The sequence below is a fragment of the Leptonychotes weddellii genome, chromosome 12 (genome assembly GCF_054177405.1).
Source record: "Leptonychotes weddellii isolate Sample4059 chromosome 12, ASM5417740v2, whole genome shotgun sequence".
NCBI lineage: Eukaryota > Metazoa > Chordata > Mammalia > Carnivora > Phocidae > Leptonychotes > Leptonychotes weddellii.
This window is the reverse complement of record NC_138380.1, coordinates 12,620,155-12,642,114: the sequence shown is the minus strand read 5'-3', so window position 1 is coordinate 12,642,114 and position 21,960 is coordinate 12,620,155. Positions and strand designations below refer to the sequence as shown.

General features: G+C 46.0%; 1 protein-coding gene across 3 annotated transcripts in view; it reads right to left on the bottom strand.

Moving 5' to 3' along the window:
- HIPK2 (homeodomain interacting protein kinase 2) overlaps window positions 1–21,960 on the bottom strand; it is a 176,391-nt gene that overhangs the window by 111,569 nt on the left and 42,862 nt on the right. For 2 of the 3 annotated variants that reach the window (XM_081800002.1, XM_081800004.1), the window contains exon 2: window positions 7,038–8,121. In XM_081800002.1, coding sequence (XP_081656128.1) covers window positions 7,038–8,121 — 1,084 coding nt within the window. Of the gene's footprint in view, window positions 1–7,037; window positions 8,122–16,930; window positions 17,077–21,960 lie in introns of those variants that run through there. The other variant, XM_081800003.1, reaches the window with a different exon arrangement.

Sequence of the window (21,960 nt, the reverse complement as noted above, 5' to 3'; positions counted from 1 at the left end):
GTTTTCCACATAAAGTATCATATCATCTGCAAAGAGTGAGAGTTTGACTTCTTCTTTGCCAATTTGGATGCCTTTGATTTCTTTTTGTTGTCTGATTGCTGTGGCTAGGACTTCCAATACTATGTTGAATAGCAGTGGTGATAGTGGACATCCCTGCCGCGTTCCTGACCTTAGGGGGAAAGCTCTCAGTTTTTCCCCACTCAATAAAGTAGTTTTAACAGAATTAGCTATAGAGTATGTAATGAGTAAAGAGTATTTAAATGTATGTCACCTTGCCCCACTGCCAGAGAGCCTGCTCATTAGATTTGTTTTGCAACCCAGGATTCTCCGTTTTTGAGAGGCACCTGCGTGGTTCTGCAGCAGGAGGATCCTTGGACTACACTTTGGAAACAAATGGTTTATCCCTTGAGCCCCAACATGGTTCCAGTCCCACTGTCCTCAGGTCTGGGGACATGTAGTCAGTATCCCTGCTGCAAGGCAGAAAACTGGGCCATTTCCAGGGCATTAACACAGCTTCCGCACCGGGGTCCTCAACCTCTGGGGTTGCTCAGGTTTGCTCTTGTGGTCTGTGGTGTGCGTGTGTGTCCTTGTGTGTACGTGCATGACTGTGGCATGTGTCTGTGTGTCTCCTTCCATGTGGTGCTGTGGTGGACACACCCATGCACATCAGCATCCCTGCTAGGGCTTAGTATTGGCTTCTGTCACCAAGGTGCTGGCCGGCATACACCCAGGTCTGCATATGCCATGCACGGGCTTATGCTGTGGTACTGAGTTTGTGCGTGAGTACTTGCATACGTATGTGTGTGTGTGTGTGTGTGTGTGTGTGTGTAGGAGGGAAGGGGGCCCTTGGGCAGATACACTCAAGCACACACAAAGCTTCCCACTAAAGAAAATTTTAATTTCAAATTTATCTCCAGGGACGCCTGAGTGGCTCAGTCGGTTAAGTGGCTGCCTTCGCTCAGGTCATGATCCCGGCGTCCTGGGATCGAGTCCCGCATCAGGCTCCTTGCTACACGGGGAGCCTGCTCTCTCCCTCTGCCTGCCGCTCCCCCTGCTTGCACTTGCTCTCTGTCTCCCCCTCTCTCTCTGACAAATAAATAAATAAAATCTTAAAAAAAAAAAAAAAATTTATCTCCATACAGTTCAAGGTCCTAGAGCCGAGTAAAGGGAAACTGGAGATAACCTAACAGCCAAGTAACTTACTGGTTACTTCTCAGAAAAGCTGCAACCCTGAAAACTTTCACATATTTATAACCGTCTCCCTGGGTGGATGAGCTTGTCAATGGGTTGAATATTTCACTTAATATCCTCAAGGTGTAAACTACAGCCTTTTCCGGTTGTATCTATCTGCTAGCAATAAAAGTAGAATCAATTTTAAAAGCTAATGCCTGCAATGCGATTCATTTCTCAGTCAAACCTCATTTCCAGTCAGGCACCCTTTATACTTGATTATCTGCACAAGTTATGCCATTTTTGAAACTACTTATATTTATGGCTTTAGAAGCTGTGCCCCTTTTCTGAAGTGATGGCAGAGTACGGCGCTTTGGAATGTGCCAGGCCCCCTGTCCCCTACTGATGGGGTAAGGAGGCCAAGCTCAACCCACAGGAGAAAAAATAGTCCCGTAACCATACACCGAACCACCAACTCTGAGCAACCACACGACCGAACGCATGCCCTGGTCATAATGGGGTCCAGACTCAGGAGTGTGGATGGCTCACACTGACGTTCTCCCAATGACTCAGTGGAACACGGTTAGCTGGGGACACAGAAGGCCAGGACTGGGGCGAAGTCTCCCAACTCTCCTTCCAGAGCCCATCACTTGGTAGCAGTGGGGGGATCTAACACCAGGTTCCAAAGAGAGCAGAGCTTCAGAATTGTGCCTTAGAGAAAGCACAGTCAATAAACAGAAAACTATCCCCTCTGGGCCAATGATGCAGTCACAGTACCTGGGAAGTTAAAAGCACTAAAAGTGTTCACATTTCTACTGTTGGGGTAGGCATTATAATCCAGGGCCTCTTCCCTTTATTCCTGAACAACTACTACGGTCTCCTAGCCTCTGGGTTCCCCCCAACCTTTTTTTTTTGTCGTCATCCCAATCGCTTAATTCATTAACATCCTTAACTTCATTAAATTACTCTGTTCTTAAATCCAAACCCTGATGCCTTCATTAATATTCTCCCCTATCAGACCTCACTCCCCTAACCCTTACTTTCCAACCCAAGCCTTCGACTCCTTCCAGATGTCACCATCTTCCCTTATTTGTGACAATCACAGGGGCTCCCAGGCTCCCTCACCCCCATCTCTCATCTCCTGGATGACCCACCTCAAGATGCCTTCCATACAGCTCCTGCTCTATAAATCTTCCCTATTAACCCGTCTGGCAAAATCTTTCATTGACTCTGAATTTCTGTAACTGGTTTTTCTCATGATTTGCTCCCCTCCAGGCTCAATGAATATCTACCGAGTGATCAAACATTTGTGCTATCAAAACACCAGAATCCTACTCTAGGCGATTTATTGGTGTCCTTCGATTGCTTCAGAGAGACCATAAACTCCTCAAGATTAGAGATCTTCCTTTACCTCCTTCCCTTTAGGAGATCTACCCACACAGGACACACAGTAGGCTCCTGGTGAACACCTGATGAATTGAACTGAATTAAAATACATCTCTGCCCTACCTCAAACAACCATGTAACCAACCTGAAGATAATCTCTGCAACCAAAAGAATCAGACAAAAAAAAAAAAAAAAAGGTTAGATTATTCTGAAGAAGGAGATTACTGGACATTTTTTATGTCCTAAATTTTTATCCCCATTTTTTTGAGGTCTTAGTAATGGTCTTAAGTGTTCCAAATTAAGTCTAGACAGAGTATTTTGAATAGCCCAGAGCAGAAACAAAAAACTACACATTTTAATCACTGACTATCTTTTGCCTGAATGGCGTGTCTTTTTGTTTGTTTTTCTGGAGAGTAGAGCTTAATATTTGGTCTTGTGTTTAGTTTCCTGGTCTCGCCAATAGTGGAAATACCCCCACATCAATTTACTGCTGGCTCTCCCTCAACTGAAACAAAAAAAAAAAACAAAAACAAAAAAACCCCCAAAACCCCCCACAAAAACTGGCATCAGTGTAGAATCACATAGGGAAATGGCAGGGACTTCCAAGGTGAGGTAACGGGAGTAAAGAGGATTACCCACAACTCCATTTCTTGGGGTGTGAGCACGTGAAAGGTCACACCATTAAGGAAATCTCTTTCTCCCCAGCAGCGTTCTCAGAGTGGGCCGAAGACCACCCTGCACAAGCTCACATCCAATTCCCTGCAGTGAACTCTGTATGTGTGTGTGTGTGTGTGTGTGTGCACGGTGGAGACTTTCTCGGGGGGCGCTTCTCTGGAAATTCTGATTTGGTGGGTCTGGGGCAGGACCTTGGTGGAAATGTGTTCTTAACAAGGTCTCCTCGTGATTCTTATGCACAATACAGTTGAGAAACAGTGTGATTTGGCAGTTAACTATGTTAACAGACCTTCAAGTTGGAAGGTCAAGTAGGAAGGGGATACTCGTGCATCAGATGTAAAAATCTAAAAAAGGAGCCTTTGTTTCCTGAAAAACACACTGTCAGGCTTGCCTCTACAGTGATATGCCCCCAACCTTGGCCAACCAAATCCTGGAGTTCCCTCCCTGTGACACCACCCATCCTTCCATGTACCTCAGGCCGAGGACAGAAACATCTCTCTATGTCATCTTGTTTCCATGTTACTTGTCAGGGAAGAGAATAAGGTAAGGTATTTAATACTATCCCATTTCAAATAAGTAGGGACATGTGAGTGTCCTCCCCTTTGAAAGTGAGAGGTCACAGGGGATAATCACCCAACACAGACATAGGGGCCCCAGGAGGACCAGGCCCTATGGAAGGACAGATCCAAAGTGTGGAACCTCCTTAGATGCACAGCTCAAACACAAGACATGTTCTCTCAAGATGTGGCTGAAAATGTCTTCCTTCTCAGATCAACAATGGACAATTATAGAGTTTTTTCCTGCCCTCAGCCCCCGGCCCCCATAAGAGGCAAAGGAATTGAGAAAATCAACTTGAAAATCGTGGCCTGGAGTTGGCTGTCCCTCACAGATAGCTAGGACTAACACACACAGAGCCGAAGACTGTCCTCAAGCACCTGAAATGCTCGCTATGCTAGCAAACCACTCTGGGGTTCAGATGAGGCCTGGGGAGGGCATGGAACGTGGGGACCAATGTCAAGAGGAAGCATCACCTGAGGCAGAAAAGCTGGGCTGGCTTTCATGTGGGCTGTGTCCTTGAAACCAGAGCTGGGCACGGAGGCCCACCATAAAGACCCAAAGGATACTCATCTTTTTGGCCAAGGTGACCACGAGGAGGAAGAGGTTTGCCTGCCCAGAATTTTAGGCAGCAGTCACCTAAGGGTTAAAGAAAGGGGATAATGTACCCAGAGGGAGGGCCTTCCGAGGGAAATGGGAGTGCAGGGGCCAGAGGTAGAAGATGGGGAGAGGACAGCTAAGGAGAGCACCGAGACTATCTGCAAACAAGCCTTCCACACCCACCAGACTCCCTGAGCTGGGTCCCAGGCACCAAGGGCAGAGACCATCCTGGTGGGAGGGGGGTGGGAAGTGTCATGTGGGCACAAGAAGGCGAGAAGACGTGAGTACATAAAGAATCCCAAAACCGACTTACTTGATCCATCAAGTTTCACTCTCAATATGCATTGCCTCTCGAACAGTTTTTAAAAGTCTCTTTACAAGTCACCATGATCAATTTCTACTGAAGGCGAATAAAACCGGTATCTGTTCGCTAAGCAGCAATTTCGGGTAACTGAGTATTAAAAGCCTGAGCACCAGCTACTCCTTCCGGGACCTGTGAAGGTGACCCGCAATGACACCAACCAGAGCTACCTTTCAAAGAAGACACTTCCTAAAGAGAACACGTGCTTGCTGTCTCACCCCTGCACACCCTCCTCCTTCAACCCTTCCCTCGGGGTTCAGGCAGGGCCCTCCCCTGCAGGCTCCAAGCCCAGGCCCCCCCTCCTCCGCGGCCACAGCACCGGGCTCCTGGCTTCCCTCTGAGTGTGGCTCCAGAGCAGGGGGACCGACAGCAGACTGCAAGTGAGTGGTAGATCCTTCCCTCCTGAATCTGGCAGGGAGGCAGGGAGGCAGGGGGGCAGAGGAGGCTCCTCCTTAGCTGCTGGATGAAGTGGGATGGGAACGCTGGGGAAGGACAGGAGAAGAGCCTAGAAGAGCTGCTGTAGCTCAGGAGATAGTGGGGGATGGGCAGCGGCAGAGACACAGCAGGGCCCCGCTGGATGAGGAATGGGCAGGGGCACGACCTGGGGCTCAGATCTCTCAGGGATGGGGGCGTGAGGTTATCTACTGAGACCCGCAGGCTGAGGATGGGTAAACGGGGGGAGGTCAGCCTCTGGGATGGGAGTGCAGACAGCTGAGGCTCTAGCACATTTTGCAGCCTTTCTCTGTGACCTGGAAGGAAGTGTGGAGAAAGCACAGCCCCGATCGGAGTGTCAGGACACAAGTGCTCAGGCACATGAGTCTTGGGACTCTGGTTTTATAGTCTACACATGACAACCTCTTAAATGTGTGTCAGTCCTATCTTCTCATTGGAGTTTTAGGAAGTTTCTTGCCAGCTTCCATGTTCACTGGACTGCTCGATGTCCCCTCAAACACAGCCCAGCACAGTCTCCCCAGAACAGACTCTCCTATTTCCCATTTCTCTCCACTCCTCACGCACTGACCCACGAGCTGGACAGTGAGGGAAGCACTCGGGTCGTGTCACTGCGGTCCACTGGCCCAGCAACCCTGAGGCTGGCGACCAGACTTCCCCAGCTCGTGGGTGAGGAAGTAAAGGCACAGAGAAACAAGGCAACAAGACCACGCTACACAGCTTAGCGAGGGGGGTGGATCTAGGTCAACCTTAGGTTTCTCAGACTCCGAAAACAGTGCTCTTTCTCATCTGGATCCCACCAGAGCTGCCATTAAAAAACACCCACGCAGGACCCCACACCCAGAGGGGCCGATTCAGTTCGTGGTGGGGATTAGGACCCAAGCTGGGTGATTTTCCAACCCTACCCCTCACCCCATCCCCACCCACACCCCCACAGGTGACTGTCAATGTGTAGCCGGGGCTGGGAGCCAGTATGCTAGACTCCAGGGTGGCGAGGGCCTTGCCAGAGCTGTCGTGCTGTATCCTGGTGCCCAGCACTGCGCCTGACACGTGCTAGAAGTGCAGTCAATCCTTGTTGACTGAGGGAAGGAATGCAAGCCTTGCACTCCCTACCCAGGCTGCCACAATCCTCCCTCCATCCTGACCAAACCCGAGCTCTCCACCACAGGCGTGCGCTGACTGGTGCCTGGGCCACACCTCTCCCTCCCCAGGGACATAAAAGTCATCTTCCCAGCATCGCTTTCGTCCCGCTGCCCTCTGTTCACCACCTGCTACCTGTTCTAATGCCTCAGTGCTTGCTCCGTGTTTAAGGATACAGCTGCAACCCCTTCCTTAGTCGGGTATTTAAGACCCCAACCCCCCCACCTATCCTTTCAATCGTATCTGAATCACATCACCTACAGATCCCCTGTTACGGCCTCACGGGCGGGTGTCCTCCTTGTCTCCTGAGCAAGTCTTGTGAGTTCCTGCGGCAGTGACCTCAATAATGCACTCCCCTCTCCCTCCCCGCCCCATGCCCTGCCCATGTCTGGGTCCTCCCCATCCGCCAGGACCTAACCACCTCCGCCAGGCCCTTCACCCCAGGCTCCAGGAATCCCTTCAGAATCTGAACACCTCTGCCGAGCAGCTTACTTGGCTCCATTCTCACGTGGCTTCTAACCATCACTTCCATGCGCATGTCCTAATTTTCTGACCAAACTATGGTCAGTTACTCGAGGGCAACAACTGGAGGCGAGTAATTTTACCTACCCCCCCGCCCTCCCAGTGACCCCCGCTGCACACTCTCTGTGAACGCCAGGGGGGCACTCGGCATCTCCTGCGTCGGGGCAAGCGGTCTTACCTGTAATATCTGGACTGCAAGTAGGTGGAACACACAGCCTTGGACACGTGACTGGCCGAGCCGAAGTCGATGACCTTTACTCTGTACGGCTGCCTAGAAGGATCTACCAGCATGATGTTTTCTGGTTTGAGGTCGGCATGGATGAGACCTAGGCTTTTCAGTTTCATCAGGGCTGTGGCTACCTGCTGGAGGACTGGGCGAATGTATTTGAGGGGCAAGGGGCTAAACTTGTTCTGCTTCAGAAAGTCATAGAGGTTCTGCTCCAACATCTCAAACACCAAGCACGTGTGGTTCTTGTGCTGGAAGCACTCGTAGGCGCGGACAAAGTTGTAGTCGTCGGCACTCTCTGTGCTCAAGCGGGCCAGGATGCTCACCTCGATCTGACCCTGCCGGGCATACGACGGATGGTTCTTCAGGATCTTGATGGCCACGATTTCATTGGTGCCCCGCTTCCAGCACTTGACCACTTGCCCAAACGTCCCTCGGCCCAGGAATTCTAAAACTTCGTAAGTGTTGGTCATGGAGCACAGCACCTCATGCTGGACCAGCTGGTAATCACCTTCGCTGTTGGAACCACTGTTTTTGGAGGTGGCAGTCGATGTGGTGGCGGTGGCTACAGTGGCCCCACTCGCATTATTCTGAATCATGGGTGGATGCTCTTCGATGATCTGCACGCTGCTCGTGTTCTCAATCTCCTCACTCTTACGCTTGAGTCCACATTTTTGGTAGGTATCAAGAAGGCTCACAGTGCTTCGACGCATTAGGTTATGTGGTCCGCCGAGGACTTGCCCAGTGACAGAAGTGCTACTTGCGGATGTTACAACTATGTGCCCGGTGCTTCCTGGGAAGATGATGGTCTGCTCGTAAGGTAGGCTTGGGTTTGGGATTGGCAAGGAGGTGCTGACGGTTGTAGTGGCTGGCTGAGAAGGTGGTATGTTCTTGCTCTGGCTATACACTTTGCTGTGGGAGCCGTACCCAGTCATGTCCCAGGTGGAACGCGGCTCTACTTTCAGTTTCTTCACACTACAGAAGGCACTTGATTGAAGGGTGTGAGGGGAGAAGACTTGCACATGTGAGGCCATACCTACAAGAAAAAGGAGTGAATTAAATTAAATGAATGAATTCAGCAGATTCATCTCAGTTCTGACCAGCGGCTTGGGTCCTATAGAATACTTTCCTTCCACTTCAAGGCAAGGTGGGGAAAGTGAATCTTTTCCCTCCCTCCCCCTGCCCCGGAAGCACATTCTGGCCACTCAGTTTGGGAGGCCAAGGAGGTTCTGGAGTGTTCCGCCTGCCACCATTAGGAGCGTGGAAGAATTGTAGAGTCAGTAGGGAATACAATCAAGATTCAGATACAGAATGAGCATATCAGAACTTTGTTCATTACTTATTTTTTTAGTAAATATTGTTTGTGATAGAAACAGATTCTTCAATTCTCACTGCGTTGCAATCCTACTAAAACTGAGGACCGTATCAGGTGGGCCAGTTAACTGTTACATACTAAGTTGTCCCAATGGTCTACTGCTCCTTGTCACAGACCCCAGATTAGCTTGTTTGAAGAAACAGCTTCCCACATAGGTCCAATCATGGAGCCACTCACGACTGCTAGCTTCTGGATGAACCATAATTACCCCCTGGGATCTTAGTCATCTTGAATGAATTCTGTAGGGCTGAGGAGATCAGCAGTCAGTCTGATATTTTCATTTAGATGGCCTAAATAAAACATTTTATCATTTATTTTATATGTTTTATATCATTAAAACATTTATTTATCTTGGGGGAGGAGTAGGTAGCATCATTCATGGGCTCCACTCACTAACTTTTCCTGTTAAGTTCATCTATCAATGTGTTTATGTAAAAAGTACTATTATTTCAGGCCAACATCTCAGTCAAATTGACATAACCACAGAAATCTAGAAGACCATAACTCTGGAATAGTTGTACAATTTACAATTATGGTGATTCTAGAAGCAAAAATTCATAGGAAACTATCAAGAGAAAATAAGACAATGAGAAAGGCAAGTTCTTAAAGGTGAAAATAGAAACAAACACTGCTCATCATCTAACTGCAGCTGATGAACATTTCTCATAGAAGCACAAGGACAGCGGGGTTTTCATCAAGCTCCACTGGTGTCTAGCTGTCCTCGTGTTCATGTCTCTGACCCCTTCGCCTTACCTAGAGTGGTCATTTAACCTTTTCCTTCCCACCTGGTCCCGTCACCCTGGCCACCCTTTCTCTCCCAGCAGACACCTTCCACTTTGTCCAGGAGCCCAACGTCAGCAACCATACTTTCTACCTTTATTCTCTTCATTTCAGAACACTCCTGACTCTACGTCCACCCCCCATCCTTTCTTCCTTCTCTCCGGTCTCAGAGGAAGCTGTGTCTCTCCTTTCCAACACCAAATTTCTTCCCATTCTCATGATTCCTCCTCTCTGGTTCCTTCCACTGTCTTCTCCTTCTCTTACAGCTTTCAATTTCTGCCTGTTAATTAGATCCAAGTCCTTACTAGGTACTTAATAAAGTTTTGCCGAGCGAATCAATGACTTAATCTTTTTCTTCTGCCTTCATGTGTGTGCGGAACACACACACTCCCAACTTAAAAGCCAAGAGGAGTAACAGCCATACTCCTCCCCTTTAACTTTTTTCTTCTTCTCACCTGTAATCAGTGGTTTATGCTCCCTTTTCTTCAAGACTCATTCCTTAATCCACGGCCCCTGCCCCAGCACATCCACACACTACAGTTATGTGTTCTTAAAGGTAAACGACTTCCTAATTGCCCAACCCAAGGGACTTTTTCAGCCCCTATTCCCCCTGAACCTCCCTGCAACATCTGATATGCTGACCACAACTTCCTTCTTGATGCTCTTATCTGTGCTTATGAGAATCTGTAATCTCCTCCTCCAGTGTTTGATTGCACACTGTGTGCCTCGGTGGTTCCTTTTCCTCTTCCTCCTTTAAAATGTTGGCATTTCCAACATTTTGACTCTGTTCTCTCTGGAAGACAATCATTCAAACAGTTTGAGCTGTCATGTCTATGCAGGCGACTCCCGCCTTCATGACAGGCCAGGCTCTCCCTCTTACCTTCCATGAATATATTTCTGCCTCCCGCTACATCAAAGACTATCTTCCAAAGCTGAACTCCCTTATCTTTTCCTAAAAATTTAACCATCTTGCACCCCTTTCTAGCATCCCCCTTTCTGTTCATAGAATATTCTTCTAGTCACTTGGTTCCAAAAGTGGATTTACCTTTGATGATTCTTCTTTTATCCAAGGACAAGAAAGTGCTAAGTCTTAGTAATTTCTCCTTCTTTCAAAATGTCTTTTGTATCCATCTCTTTATTTCTGTTCTTGCTGCCGCTTCCATAGTTAAAGCATTGTCTAGTAGGACTGGACCAAACACAAACATCTGGTCTACCTGAGCAGTCTTTTTTTTTCCCTCTAATTTGTCCATATTCAGCAGCCAGATTAATCTTCCTAGAACATTTCTAAGCATGTTACTCCTCTGTCCAAAAACATGTTCTTTTTCTTTTTTTAAAAGATTTACTTATTTTAGAGACAGAGACAGAGAGTGAGTGTGTGTGGTAAGGGGTAGAGAGAGTCTTAAGCAGACTCCAAAGTGAGTGTGGAGCCAGACGTGGGAGTCAATCTCACAACCCTGAGATCACGACCTGAGCCAAAACCGAGTTGAATGCTCAACGAACTGTGCCACCCAGGCACCCTGTTCAAAAACTTTCAATGACTCCTTAGTGTCTACATGATAAGGTGGAGGGCTCTTTCACTTAACATCATCATGTTCGATTTCAATTACGTTGTTGGCTTCATCACCAACTAGTAACTGTCCTCAACCTCCAACTTGAATTAAGCTGTTCTACTCACTGTTTCTAGAATGTCTCTTACACGCCCTGCCTCCACACTCTTACACCATCCCCTCATCTGGCACGCCTTCACCTTTTCTCTCAATTTATTCAAAGACAAGACAATTCAGATCCCTCCTCTTCCCAGACCTCTCCAACCCACACTGATCATTCCCACATCTCTTTCCCAATGGCACTTACCATATGTACTATTCATTTGGCCACAAATTGCACTTTTGACTTGCAAAATCTCTTTTGTCTTGTTGAACTGAATTTCTTATCTTTTGTGCTATTTCACTTTTTACACATTTAGGTCATGTTTCCATAACCAGGCTATATTTTGGGTCCAAGAGCTACAGTTTATACTTCATATTCGTGTTTTCCCCAGTATTAAACCAAGTTTATTATCCATGGTAGGCATTCAGTTGACGGAATAAAGCACTCTAACTGGCCAGGCCTCCCTGAGAGCTTAGTTCTCTGGCTACAGAGCAATGACCAGTCACAGGCACCTATGGAACCTGGCCTTCCTCTGGAGAGTAAAGAAAAACCTGCCACTATTTTCCCACCCAAACCAAGACTATTTAAAAAACCAAGGCAGGGGCTAGGCAGCTCCTGTCCTGGTGTCAGTGCTCACGTTCTGTTTGTTACTTCAGCCTGGACATGCTCTGACTTCCCACAAGCAGCCTCAGCCTGACACCAGACACACGCTCTGAACCCCACCTTCACCCTGATCCCGTAGATCTGACAGAGGCTTCCCTTCTTGTTTGGATCCTGAATTCCAATATCTACCTATGCAAAATGATATCTCCATATACATCCTTCTGCCTGATGAGACTATTTTGGCTTGCTTATTCAGAATCTACACTACCTGTTTTTTCCTATTCCTCTTTTTGTTCAAGTCAACCTCCCCCCAATTCTGCAATAACACTGAATATGTTTTTTCCCATAGTTATCAGTATTAAATATTCATATTGTTTTAGATGTTGTATACAATATAGAAATAACCAATCCCTTGACTTTTAGTAACTTAACCACTGGAGGCCAAACAAATAAGCATTCCCCTTTGTCCTTTGCTACCTAGTTTGCTCCTCATTCCTCAATCCTCAAGTACTTGGGGAGGAGAGCGTTGGGTGGCAGTAGAGGAAATACGCTGAGGTTACATAAAAGAGAAGTGGCTCTTTTTTCTATTTTCACTGTTTCAAAAACATTTTGGTAGAAAGGCCAGGGTGCAGAAGTGGAATTTTACAGATGGAAAGAGGATGGCTTATGACTTACTTGTTACTGGGATGACAGCCAAGGGTCATAAAATTGTGGAAATCATCACTGGCTACCTCTGGTGATGGATGCCCAGGATCAGAGAGGAGATGTGCATGGCTAGAAATGCCCTTCACCACGCCTGCTGCCTCAGACTCAAACACCATTCCTCAGGGTTATCATGGTTCTCCAGATTTTAAAATCTTGAGCACCTAAGTACGTACTAGGCTCTGAGCTGGATGTTTTATGGACAGGGTGAGCAAACACCAGACTCTGTCTGGGACAGTCCAGAGTTACCCTTTCCAATTCATTCTCGCAAGGGTCCTACTTTGAAAGCTAGGAAGTCAAGTGATGGGTTTAGGTTCCTAAGATAAGTGGAAAAATCAAACCCTGATTTTAGAAGTTCAAATCAAGGGCGCCTAGGTGGCTCAGATGGTTAAGCGTCTGCCTTCGGCTCAGGTCATGAGCCCAGGGTCCTGGGATCGAGTCCCACATCGGGCTCCCTGCTCCTTGGGAGCCTGCTTCTCCCTCTGCCTCTCTCTCTGTCTCTCATGAATGAATAAATAAAATCTTAAAAAAAAAAAAAGTTCAAATCAAGGTAATTCTACGTGCCTCTTTGCCTCTGTCTTAATGGTTTAATGAGAAATTCAGTTTTCTAGGGTTAAGAATAGTATTTTCCACCTAAAAATAAGAATAGCCAAAAATCTTTATGATTTTCCTTAAGTCTTAACTCATAAGATTTTTTTTTAATGTCACTTATTAAAGGACTGGCTCATTTAGTCCTCTCCCCCCCCCTCATTTGCTTAGTTTCTTCATAATTTTATATTTCACAACTAGATGAACTGAAAAATTGCTTCACATCTGAGTACATTTCCTTTCCATTTCACCACCCCAAAATTATCTACTGGAAGATCAGACTCTGGTGAAACCACGGAGCTGAGTGAGGGTTCAACTATGATTTAAAAAGAAATTACACTGAACTTAACTTCACTGAATTCTACCAAAGCTTGAGAGAGGGAATTATAAGTAAAATAATGGCACCATTTCCAGCAGTGGATAAAGTTTAATTGTGGTTTGGCAGATGTGAAATAGATTGCCATGCAGAATCCAGTTACATTGTTAAAGAGAACACAATTGTGAGCACCTTAGTGTTAAAGAGGTACAAATTTCCCCACTTCCCAAAATCCTCTGACACATGCTTCTGCTGAATAATGAGTATTTGATAGAAACAATCAGGAGGGCGCCTGGGTGGCTCAGTTGGTTAAGCGACTGTGTTCGGCTCAGGTCATGATCCTGGAGTCCCGGGATCGAGTCCCGCATCGGGCTCCCTGCTCAGCAGGGAGTCTTCTTCTCCCTCTGACCTTCCTCCTTCTCATGCTCTCTGTCTCTCATTCTCTCTCTCTCTCAAATAAAATCTTTAAAAATAAAAAAAAACCATTAAAAAAAAAAAAAAGGAATAATCAGGAACTCGAAGGATTAAGTCCCATACCTAACGGGATGCCATATCTGTCTTAGAGATCACATTACTCAATATGATATTATAAAGTTGTAGAATACATCAAAAGGAATGTCAAAAATGTATGAATGTTAGAAATATCCACCTGAATGGACATTTTTAAACATCTAGAAAAGGGTTAACCTGCAAAGCTCTTGATTACCCTGTATAACATGATAATTTGATGCCTCAGGGGTTGAAAAATACTCGAAAAAAAATGTCTTCATGGACATGCAAAACTATATTCATAAAATTTTAATGATAGTCATCCTGCTTATCAAGTTTATATTTCACAAGTAGTGCAAAGATAATTTCAGATTAGCCAATTTTAAATGATACATTTCCAAAATAGTGTATACTAAATGTCTCTGGGGCTTTTATACCATTTTCAATCAAAGTCTGTTTATCCACTAGTTGTGTGATGTTAAATATATAATGTATTCCATCAGAGCACAGTTTGGGATCAACCAAAACTCTGCAGAATTCTTTCGTCAATTATAACAATAACAACACTACTGATTTCATTAAGGGTCCTCTATATAAAAAAGACTTGGGTTGGGCACAAAAGGAAACACAAAGACATCTAACACATTGGCACCGCCCTAAAGGAGCTTAAAATCCCATGGGGGTTGCCAAGTTCATTGCAAATTAAAAAGAACAACCGGCAATTCTAAGCAACATAAGCAACTCGCCAAAGTAAACATGACAGGAGCTTAGAGGAGCTAAGACTTGAGCTGAGGTTAGAAAAATGGGGTATCTTTTGAAAGGCAGAAGGACACTGTCCCAGATCCTGCTAACCCGCGTAAGCAAACTGCTGGGCGCAGCTAGCCCTATGGCCTATGCCCTCAAGAAGTTTAGGCTTTGCTTAGAGACAACAATGTAGAAGTATTTACATAGTAGCAATACAATACCAAATGCTAAACCGTGGCACCAACAGCCTACTTATCCAGAATTGCCATCTTCTGATAACTTCAATCTTCTAGAAGTTTTGAATACTCCGTAAAGCTAGCATGAAGCCCTACTGCTCCTGCCACTCACTTCACACCTTCAGCCTCCACCGGCCTTACTGATTGTCCTCTAACACACAATTACGTTGCAGAGGGACTAGCGTTGACTTTGCTCTCTGGGTCGGACTCCAGCGGCTTACACCCCGCAATTGTGGGGTGAAGTGCATTTTTGCCATCTTCTGATAACTTCAATCTTCTAGAAGTTTTGAATACTCCATAAAGCTGGCGTGAAGCCCTACTGCTCCTGCCACTCACTTCACACCTTCAGCCTCCACCGGCCTTACTGATTGTCCTCTAACACACAATTACGTTGCAGAGGGACTAGCGTTGACTTTGCTCTCCGGGTCAGACTCCAGTGGCTTACACTCTGCAATTGTGGGGTGAAGTGCATTTTTCCCGTTTTACAGATGAGTAAATGGAGTTTTAGGAGATGACCTCATTGGTCCAAGGTCGCTTTGCTACTAGGAGCAGGGCTGGGACATGAACTGAGGTCTGCTCAACTCTCAGATCCATGCTATTAACCATTTTTCTTCCCTTTGTAGGTTCTCGGACTAGAAGCACCAAACAAGGAGACAGGTACAACAGGCAAGGAGAAACAGAAGCTGACATGTGAGAAGTGACAGATGTAAAGTATGGGGCACACCCAACTGCACACCACCTGCTAAGATGATGGGCACCCATGATGGTGATCCTAAGTCAGGTACCGTTTCTGTACCACCTGCTTCTGATGACATCTGAGAAATGCAACCATTCAAAATTGTTCAAATAAATTAAATTTACCTCATTAAAGAGGTAAACTTCACCTATCTGATGCATAGTGGCACAGTGGACAGATCACTGGTCTGGAGTAAGATGATCTGGGCTGTCACAGCAGTCCGGGGTGGGGGGCGGGGGGCAGCACTGAGGATCTGGACTAAGAAACTGCCTGAGAAAATAGAAAGGAAGGAGCCGAAACATCAGACTTTTCAGAGAAGAAAAGGTAAGACAACACTGACAGGTGGGCTGTAAGGGCAAAGGAGAGAAGAATCCAATAAGTCTGGGAGACTCCAAGGAGTGGGGTTCCATGATGGTGACAGGAAAGATGGGGAGTGGAACCAAAGCTTGGGGCGGGGGGGAATGGGAAAACAGAACAGGCTGTCCACAAGTTGAATTACAAGCCCTGACAAGGTATCCAAGTTGAAATATTCAGTGTTGGACTATTCATACTGACACTCTGAGGCAAGGAATTGCTTAATTTACCAAAGTTAAGATGTCAGGGGCCGTTGGTCATTGACAATCAGCATCTAGTTCCCATTTGCTGAGCTGAATCTTGAATGAGGATAAACCATTTTGAAAAGAGAACGGATTTCAATAGGGTGTGCTAACCTTGCACACAGGATTAACCAGAGGGGGAAGAGGGAAGGGTAACCCTGAATCAGCTCATGCATACGCCAAAGACAAAGGGACGCAGCCAAAAATATTGCTAAACAAAGATCAGCAGGATGAAGTGACAAATATACCAAAAGGGGAAAAGACTGAAATCAAAAGTTCACATCCCAAAGAGACTAAGAAAGGAATGGTGTTGCCAATTTTGAGAGAAGAGTCCAGCTGGAAGAGCTCTATTTTGGATAGATTTCATTGTAGGCATTTGTAAGAACACAGAGGAAATGTTCTCTATGTACTGAAAAAAAACAACCAAACCAAAACAAAACCAAAAAACAACCAAACCAAAACAAAAAAACCCACAAAAAACCCAGGACAGGAGAATGGACGAGAAGTCGTGGCTAGAGATGTTGACCTAAGGGCTGTCATCAACAACACCTAGATGGAAATGGAATCCATGTGGGTAAAGCTGTTTCCCAGGAGAAATGGTGTGGAAAGTAGAGCAGATGGCAAATAAAGAAATCCTTGGGGGCACAGACGTGGTCAAATAGTATGAGGAGGAAAGTATGAGTCACAGGGAAAAATCAAGGATAAAATGATGATAAACACAATTAAAGGATTGATCCTGGAGAACGAAAACAGAAAAAGAGCTATTGGGCCCTGCTGGAAATAAGCCAATAGCCCTCTTCTTCCCCAGGGTCAAGAGGAGAGAAGGAAGGGGTGCTCTCCTGGGAAGAGAACCAAATGTGCCATGCTATCTCCTTGCTTTTCCAAGAAATGTGATTCTCTTCAGGACTTTCAAAATCTACCTACTGGCTCATTCTGTGTCGAAATCAGCTCCTCTTGGGTTCAGACTTACTTTTCTTTCTGAGAGTTGCTAACCTCACCTATAACAGCTCTGAGCCCCTCTCACATTCACCTTTCCATGACTCCGCCATAAACCATTATGGATAAACCAGCCTTTCACTGCAGTGGTTAAGTATGTGTGGTCCACAAATGGATTATATGAAGGCCATGTTACCAGCTGTTATCAGGCAATCTGAAAATCACCAATCCAATATAATTCTGGTAAAGAAAAGAATGATACCATTAAGACATACAAGTTTTCTTTTTTTTTTTTTTTTAAAGATTTTATTTATTTATTTGAGAGACAGAGAATGAGAGACAGAGAGCATGAGAGGGAGTAGGGTCAGAGGTCAAAGCAGACTCCCTGCCGAGCAGGGAGCCCAATGCGGGACTCGATCCCGGGACTCCAGGATCACGACCTGAGCCGAAGGCAGTCGCTTAACCAACTGAGCAACCCAGGCGCCCCTACAAGTTTTCTTTTTAGTTTTTTATTTAAATTTCAATTTAGGTAACATATATGTATTATCAGTTTCAGCGGTAGAATTTAGTGATTCATCAGTTCAGTATAACACCCAGTGCTCATTACAGCAAGTGTCCTCTTTAATGCCCATCACCCAGGTACCCCATTCCCCCCCCCCACCTATCCTCCAGCAACCCTCAGTTTGTTCCCTATAATTAAGAGTTTCTTATGGTTTGCTTCCCTCTGTGTTTTTATCTTATTTTATTTTTCCTTCCCCCTCAGAAGTTCATCTGTTTTGTTTCTTAAATTCCACATGAGTGAAATCATATAGTATTTTTCTCTGATTGACTTATTTCGCTTAGCATAACACCCTCTAGTTCCATCCACGTCATGGAAGATGGCAAGATTTCATTCTTTTTGATGGCCAAGTAATATTCCATTGTATATATACCACATCTTCTTTATCCATTCATCTGTCAATGGACTTCTGGGCTCTTTCCATAGTTTGGCTATTGTGAACATTGCTGCTATAAACATTGGGGTGCAGGAGCCCCTTCGAATCACTCTTTTTGTAACCTTTGGATAAATACCCAGTAGTGCAATTGCTGGGTTGAAGGGAAGACACATGTGCTTTTTAGTTTCTTTCTCCAGGAAACTGGTGGAATCAATGAAAGGAAAAATAAAATAACTCAAAAACTCCTTTTTAAAACCATAGTTGCATTAATCAAGACTCTTAATTATTTTAAAAAACCTAAACTTTTACATCTAAGAGTATTCGTTTCCCAGGGCTGCTAGAACACAGGACCACAGACCGGGTGACTTAAGCAACAGAAATTCGAGATCAAGGGTGAAAGTCAAGATCAAGGTGTTGGCAGGTTTGGTTCCTTCTGAGGACTTGTTCCCAGGATCTGTTCCAAGGCCCTCCATGGTCTGTACGAGGCTGTCTTCTCCCTGTGTCTTCACTCCCTCTTCTCTCTACGCATGTCTCTGTGTCCAAATTTCCCCCTTCTTATAAGGACACCAATCATGTTGGATTAGAACCCACCCTAACGACCTTACTCTAACTTGATTACCTCTGTAGAGAGTCTATCTCTAAATTAGGTCACATTCTGAAGTAATGGGGGTTAGGAATAAAGCGAATTTTTCTGCAGGGGGCACAATTCAACCCATAGCAATAGGTTTAAGGAACCAAAAGCATTTTACTAGAGTATAATTTTCTCAGGATATAGAGTCAGGATATTCCAAGAGAACTCTCTTTGTTCTTCCCTCCTTGGAGAGAAGACATTTCATTTTGTGATTTCCCTATATTTTGCCTCAAAGGACCTACAAGGGTATTCCAATTAGTCAAACATTACATATGGAAACAAGGAAAAGCAAAGTGGTTATTTTAAATTAAATTCTGCCTAAGTGTAAGCTGCAGTGCTTCTGGAAAAGGCCATACAGGGATGTACCTGTAATGTATATTGAGGAATAACTGTAGTCAACTTTGGTATAAAGGCGAGTTGGCAGTGACCCATTAATAACACCAAAGTGGGAAAGAGTCAGCTAAGTTTAGGGTGCTAACTCTGGGTGGATCAAACACTTCTGAAGTAGGAACATGAGTAAGCTCAAAAGAGAAATCATTTGTGGGCTGGGCATGGGATGGAAGTTTCCTTCTCCACTTCCTCCTTGGGTCAGTCTTATCTCACATGCACTAATTCCCTTCTGCTATCCATACTGCACTTTTATTTTTTTATTTTTCTTTAAAGATTTTATTTATTTGAGGGAGAGCATGCAGGGGAGAAGCACAGGGAGAAGGAAAGCAGACTCCCCACTGAGCCCAGAGCCCAGCGTGGGTGGGGCTCGATCCCACAACCCCGAGGTCATGACCTGAGCTGAAATCAAGAGTCGGACACTTAACCGACTGAGCCACCCGAGTGCCCCACACTGTCCTTTTAGTGCAGGGCCTGTAGAGGCTGTTACATTTCCCAACTTTGCATTTTCCTTCCAACTGAGGATCTCAAGAAAATAACCCTTCTAAACAACCCTGGTGGGATGGAAAGGGTAAATATCCACAAAGTATAAAAACACAACCAGCTATGCTTCTGGTTTCAACACTGATGAATTCCATTCAAATACACATTTTTCAAAGATCTAGAAGGATGCTCCTTTTGTTTCTGAAACGTTCTAAATAAGGCGGTTAAACTTGCAATGGTATTAATTTCCAGGTGTTTGTGTCACAAATCTTTGCAAAAACCTATCCCTGAATCTTTCAGCCACTCCCTCTCATTGGCATCCCCCCTCCCTTCACTACTGTTCCAAAATCATGACTGACCACCTCAAGAAACAAGCAAGCCAGAACTAGAACAGGTATTGGGAAGGCTAGGTATATGTCTGGCAATGCTACATGAGTCTCAGATTCCATTTTTCTTTTTAAAAAAAGATTTATGGGGCGCCTGGGTGGCTCAGTTGGTTAAGCAACTGCCTTCGGCTCAGGTCATGATCCTGGAGTCCCGGGATCGAGTCCCGCATCGGGCTCCCTGCTCGGCAGGGAGTCTGCTTCTCCCTCTGACCCTCCTCCCTCTCATGCTCTCTGTCTCTCATTCTCTCTGTCTCAAATAAATAAATAAAATCTTTAAAAAAAAATAAAAATAAAAAAAATAATAAAAAAAGATTATTTGAGAGAGAGAGAGAGCATGAGCAGGGGGATGGGCGCAGAGGGAGAGGGAGAGAGACAAGCAGACTCCCCTGTCAGTGTGGAACCCGATGTGGGGCTCGATCCCGGGACCCCGGGATCATGACCTGAGCCGAAAGCAGACGCTTAACCGACTGAGCCACCCAGGCGCCCTTAGAAGCAGGCAGATGGAGAGGGAGAAGCAGGCTTCCCGCGGAGCAGGGAGCCCGATACGGGGCTCGATCCCAGGACCCTGAGATCATGACCTGAGCCGAAGTCAGATGCTTAACTGAATGAGTCACCCAGGATAGGCTCCCCATCAACTTCTCTATCTTTTAGAAATGTCTTATAATACTAAAAATCTGACAAGCTTCTTACTCTTTTATACAAAAAAGAGTTAGTTATTCTTAAATGTTTGGTATCATACTATAAAGTAAAATCAAGTGTTTTCCTTACTTAACCCTTACTCATTCCATGCCCAGCCCACAACTGATTTGTCTCTTTAAGCTTACTTGTTAGGTTCACCTTCAGAAATGCTTGGCACACTCAGAATCAGAACTAGAAACCTACTTTACTCCTTCCCGTCTGGTATCCTAATATTGTGCCACTGCCAATTCTTTTTTATAACAAAAAAGTATGTAAGTTCCACTAGTCTACGTAATTCTATTACCATGTGTCCCCTCAAAAGATAGGCTGGAGTCCTAACCCCTGATACCTGCAAATGTGTCCTTCTTTAGAAATAGGGTCTTTGCGGATGTGATTGAGGTAAGATGAGGCCATTAAGGTGACTCCGAATCCAGTATGACTGTGGGTGTCCTTACAAGGAGAAGAGGAAAGACACAGACACACAGAGAATTCCACACAACAACAGAGGCAGAGATCAGTGCGAGGCGGCCGCAAGCCAAGCCATGCTGAGGGCCTCCGGGAGCCACCTGGGGCTAGAAGACAAGGAAAGCTCTGTCCAGAGTCTCAGTGGGAGCCCGGCCGTGCTGACACCTTGACTTCAGACCTCCAGCCTCCAGAACCATGAGAGAATAAATTGGTGTTGTTTTAAGCCAGTTTGGGGTACTTTAATATGACAGTGGCGCTAGGAAACTAATACACTCTGTAATACAATTCAGGACGTATTTCAATGAAAAAATGTGTGTGCGTGCAATTTGTGATAAAGTGTCTGTGACAATCGCAGGGTCACGCTGGTGGACTGCCCTTGGAGTCCCGCTCTGCCTCCTCCTGGTTGAGAAGCACTAGAAGCATCCTCAGCTTTACCCCCTTGTCTTAGTTACCATTCTCGCCAGGGTACAAAACACCTCCTCTTTGTATGCAAATGTATTTGTCCATCGTGATCCACGCTTTGACTTCAAGACAACGGAATTTGGGACCGAAAGCCTGGTGCCGAAGGTCTGCGGAAGTTCGGCGTGTGCTCAGCTGCCGGGCACCAGTGCTGAAGGGGTCCGGGGCCGGTATTTCCTCAGACCTGCCCTGGCTCAGCCTCCACTCCTTGCTGTTCTACAAAGAAACCAGGACAAAGGCCCGCCGCCTGCAATCTGCCCCCGCCGCAACACCTGTTCGCTGCCTCTCGGCCTCATGTTTATGCATTTCTTTGAGTCTTTCTCTCAGAGGCTCCCCGTGAAGAAAACTTTGCGGAAGAAGTCACGCGGACAGTGATGCCTATGACGCCAAGTGGACGCAGGCCGCTCCCTCGGGCTCTCTCTGCAGATCCAGGATGCAGCCCGCCCCGCTCTGAGGGCTCGGAAGCACGCCCCTCGGCCTTGACTGAAACGGCAGGCGCCGTTCACAACAGTAACGCTCCATCACGGCTGCCTGTCCCTGGTGAGGCTCTTCGTTCGTTCCTCTCTGTTGCTTTAACTGACATCTGACAAAACTCAATTAGAGATCGTTTTGGGAAAGGGAGACGAAGTGCTGCTCCCACGGTGGAAAGCGGAGGAGGAAGGTGGGAAGACGCCACAGAAGGAAAGTCAGAGAAATGGGT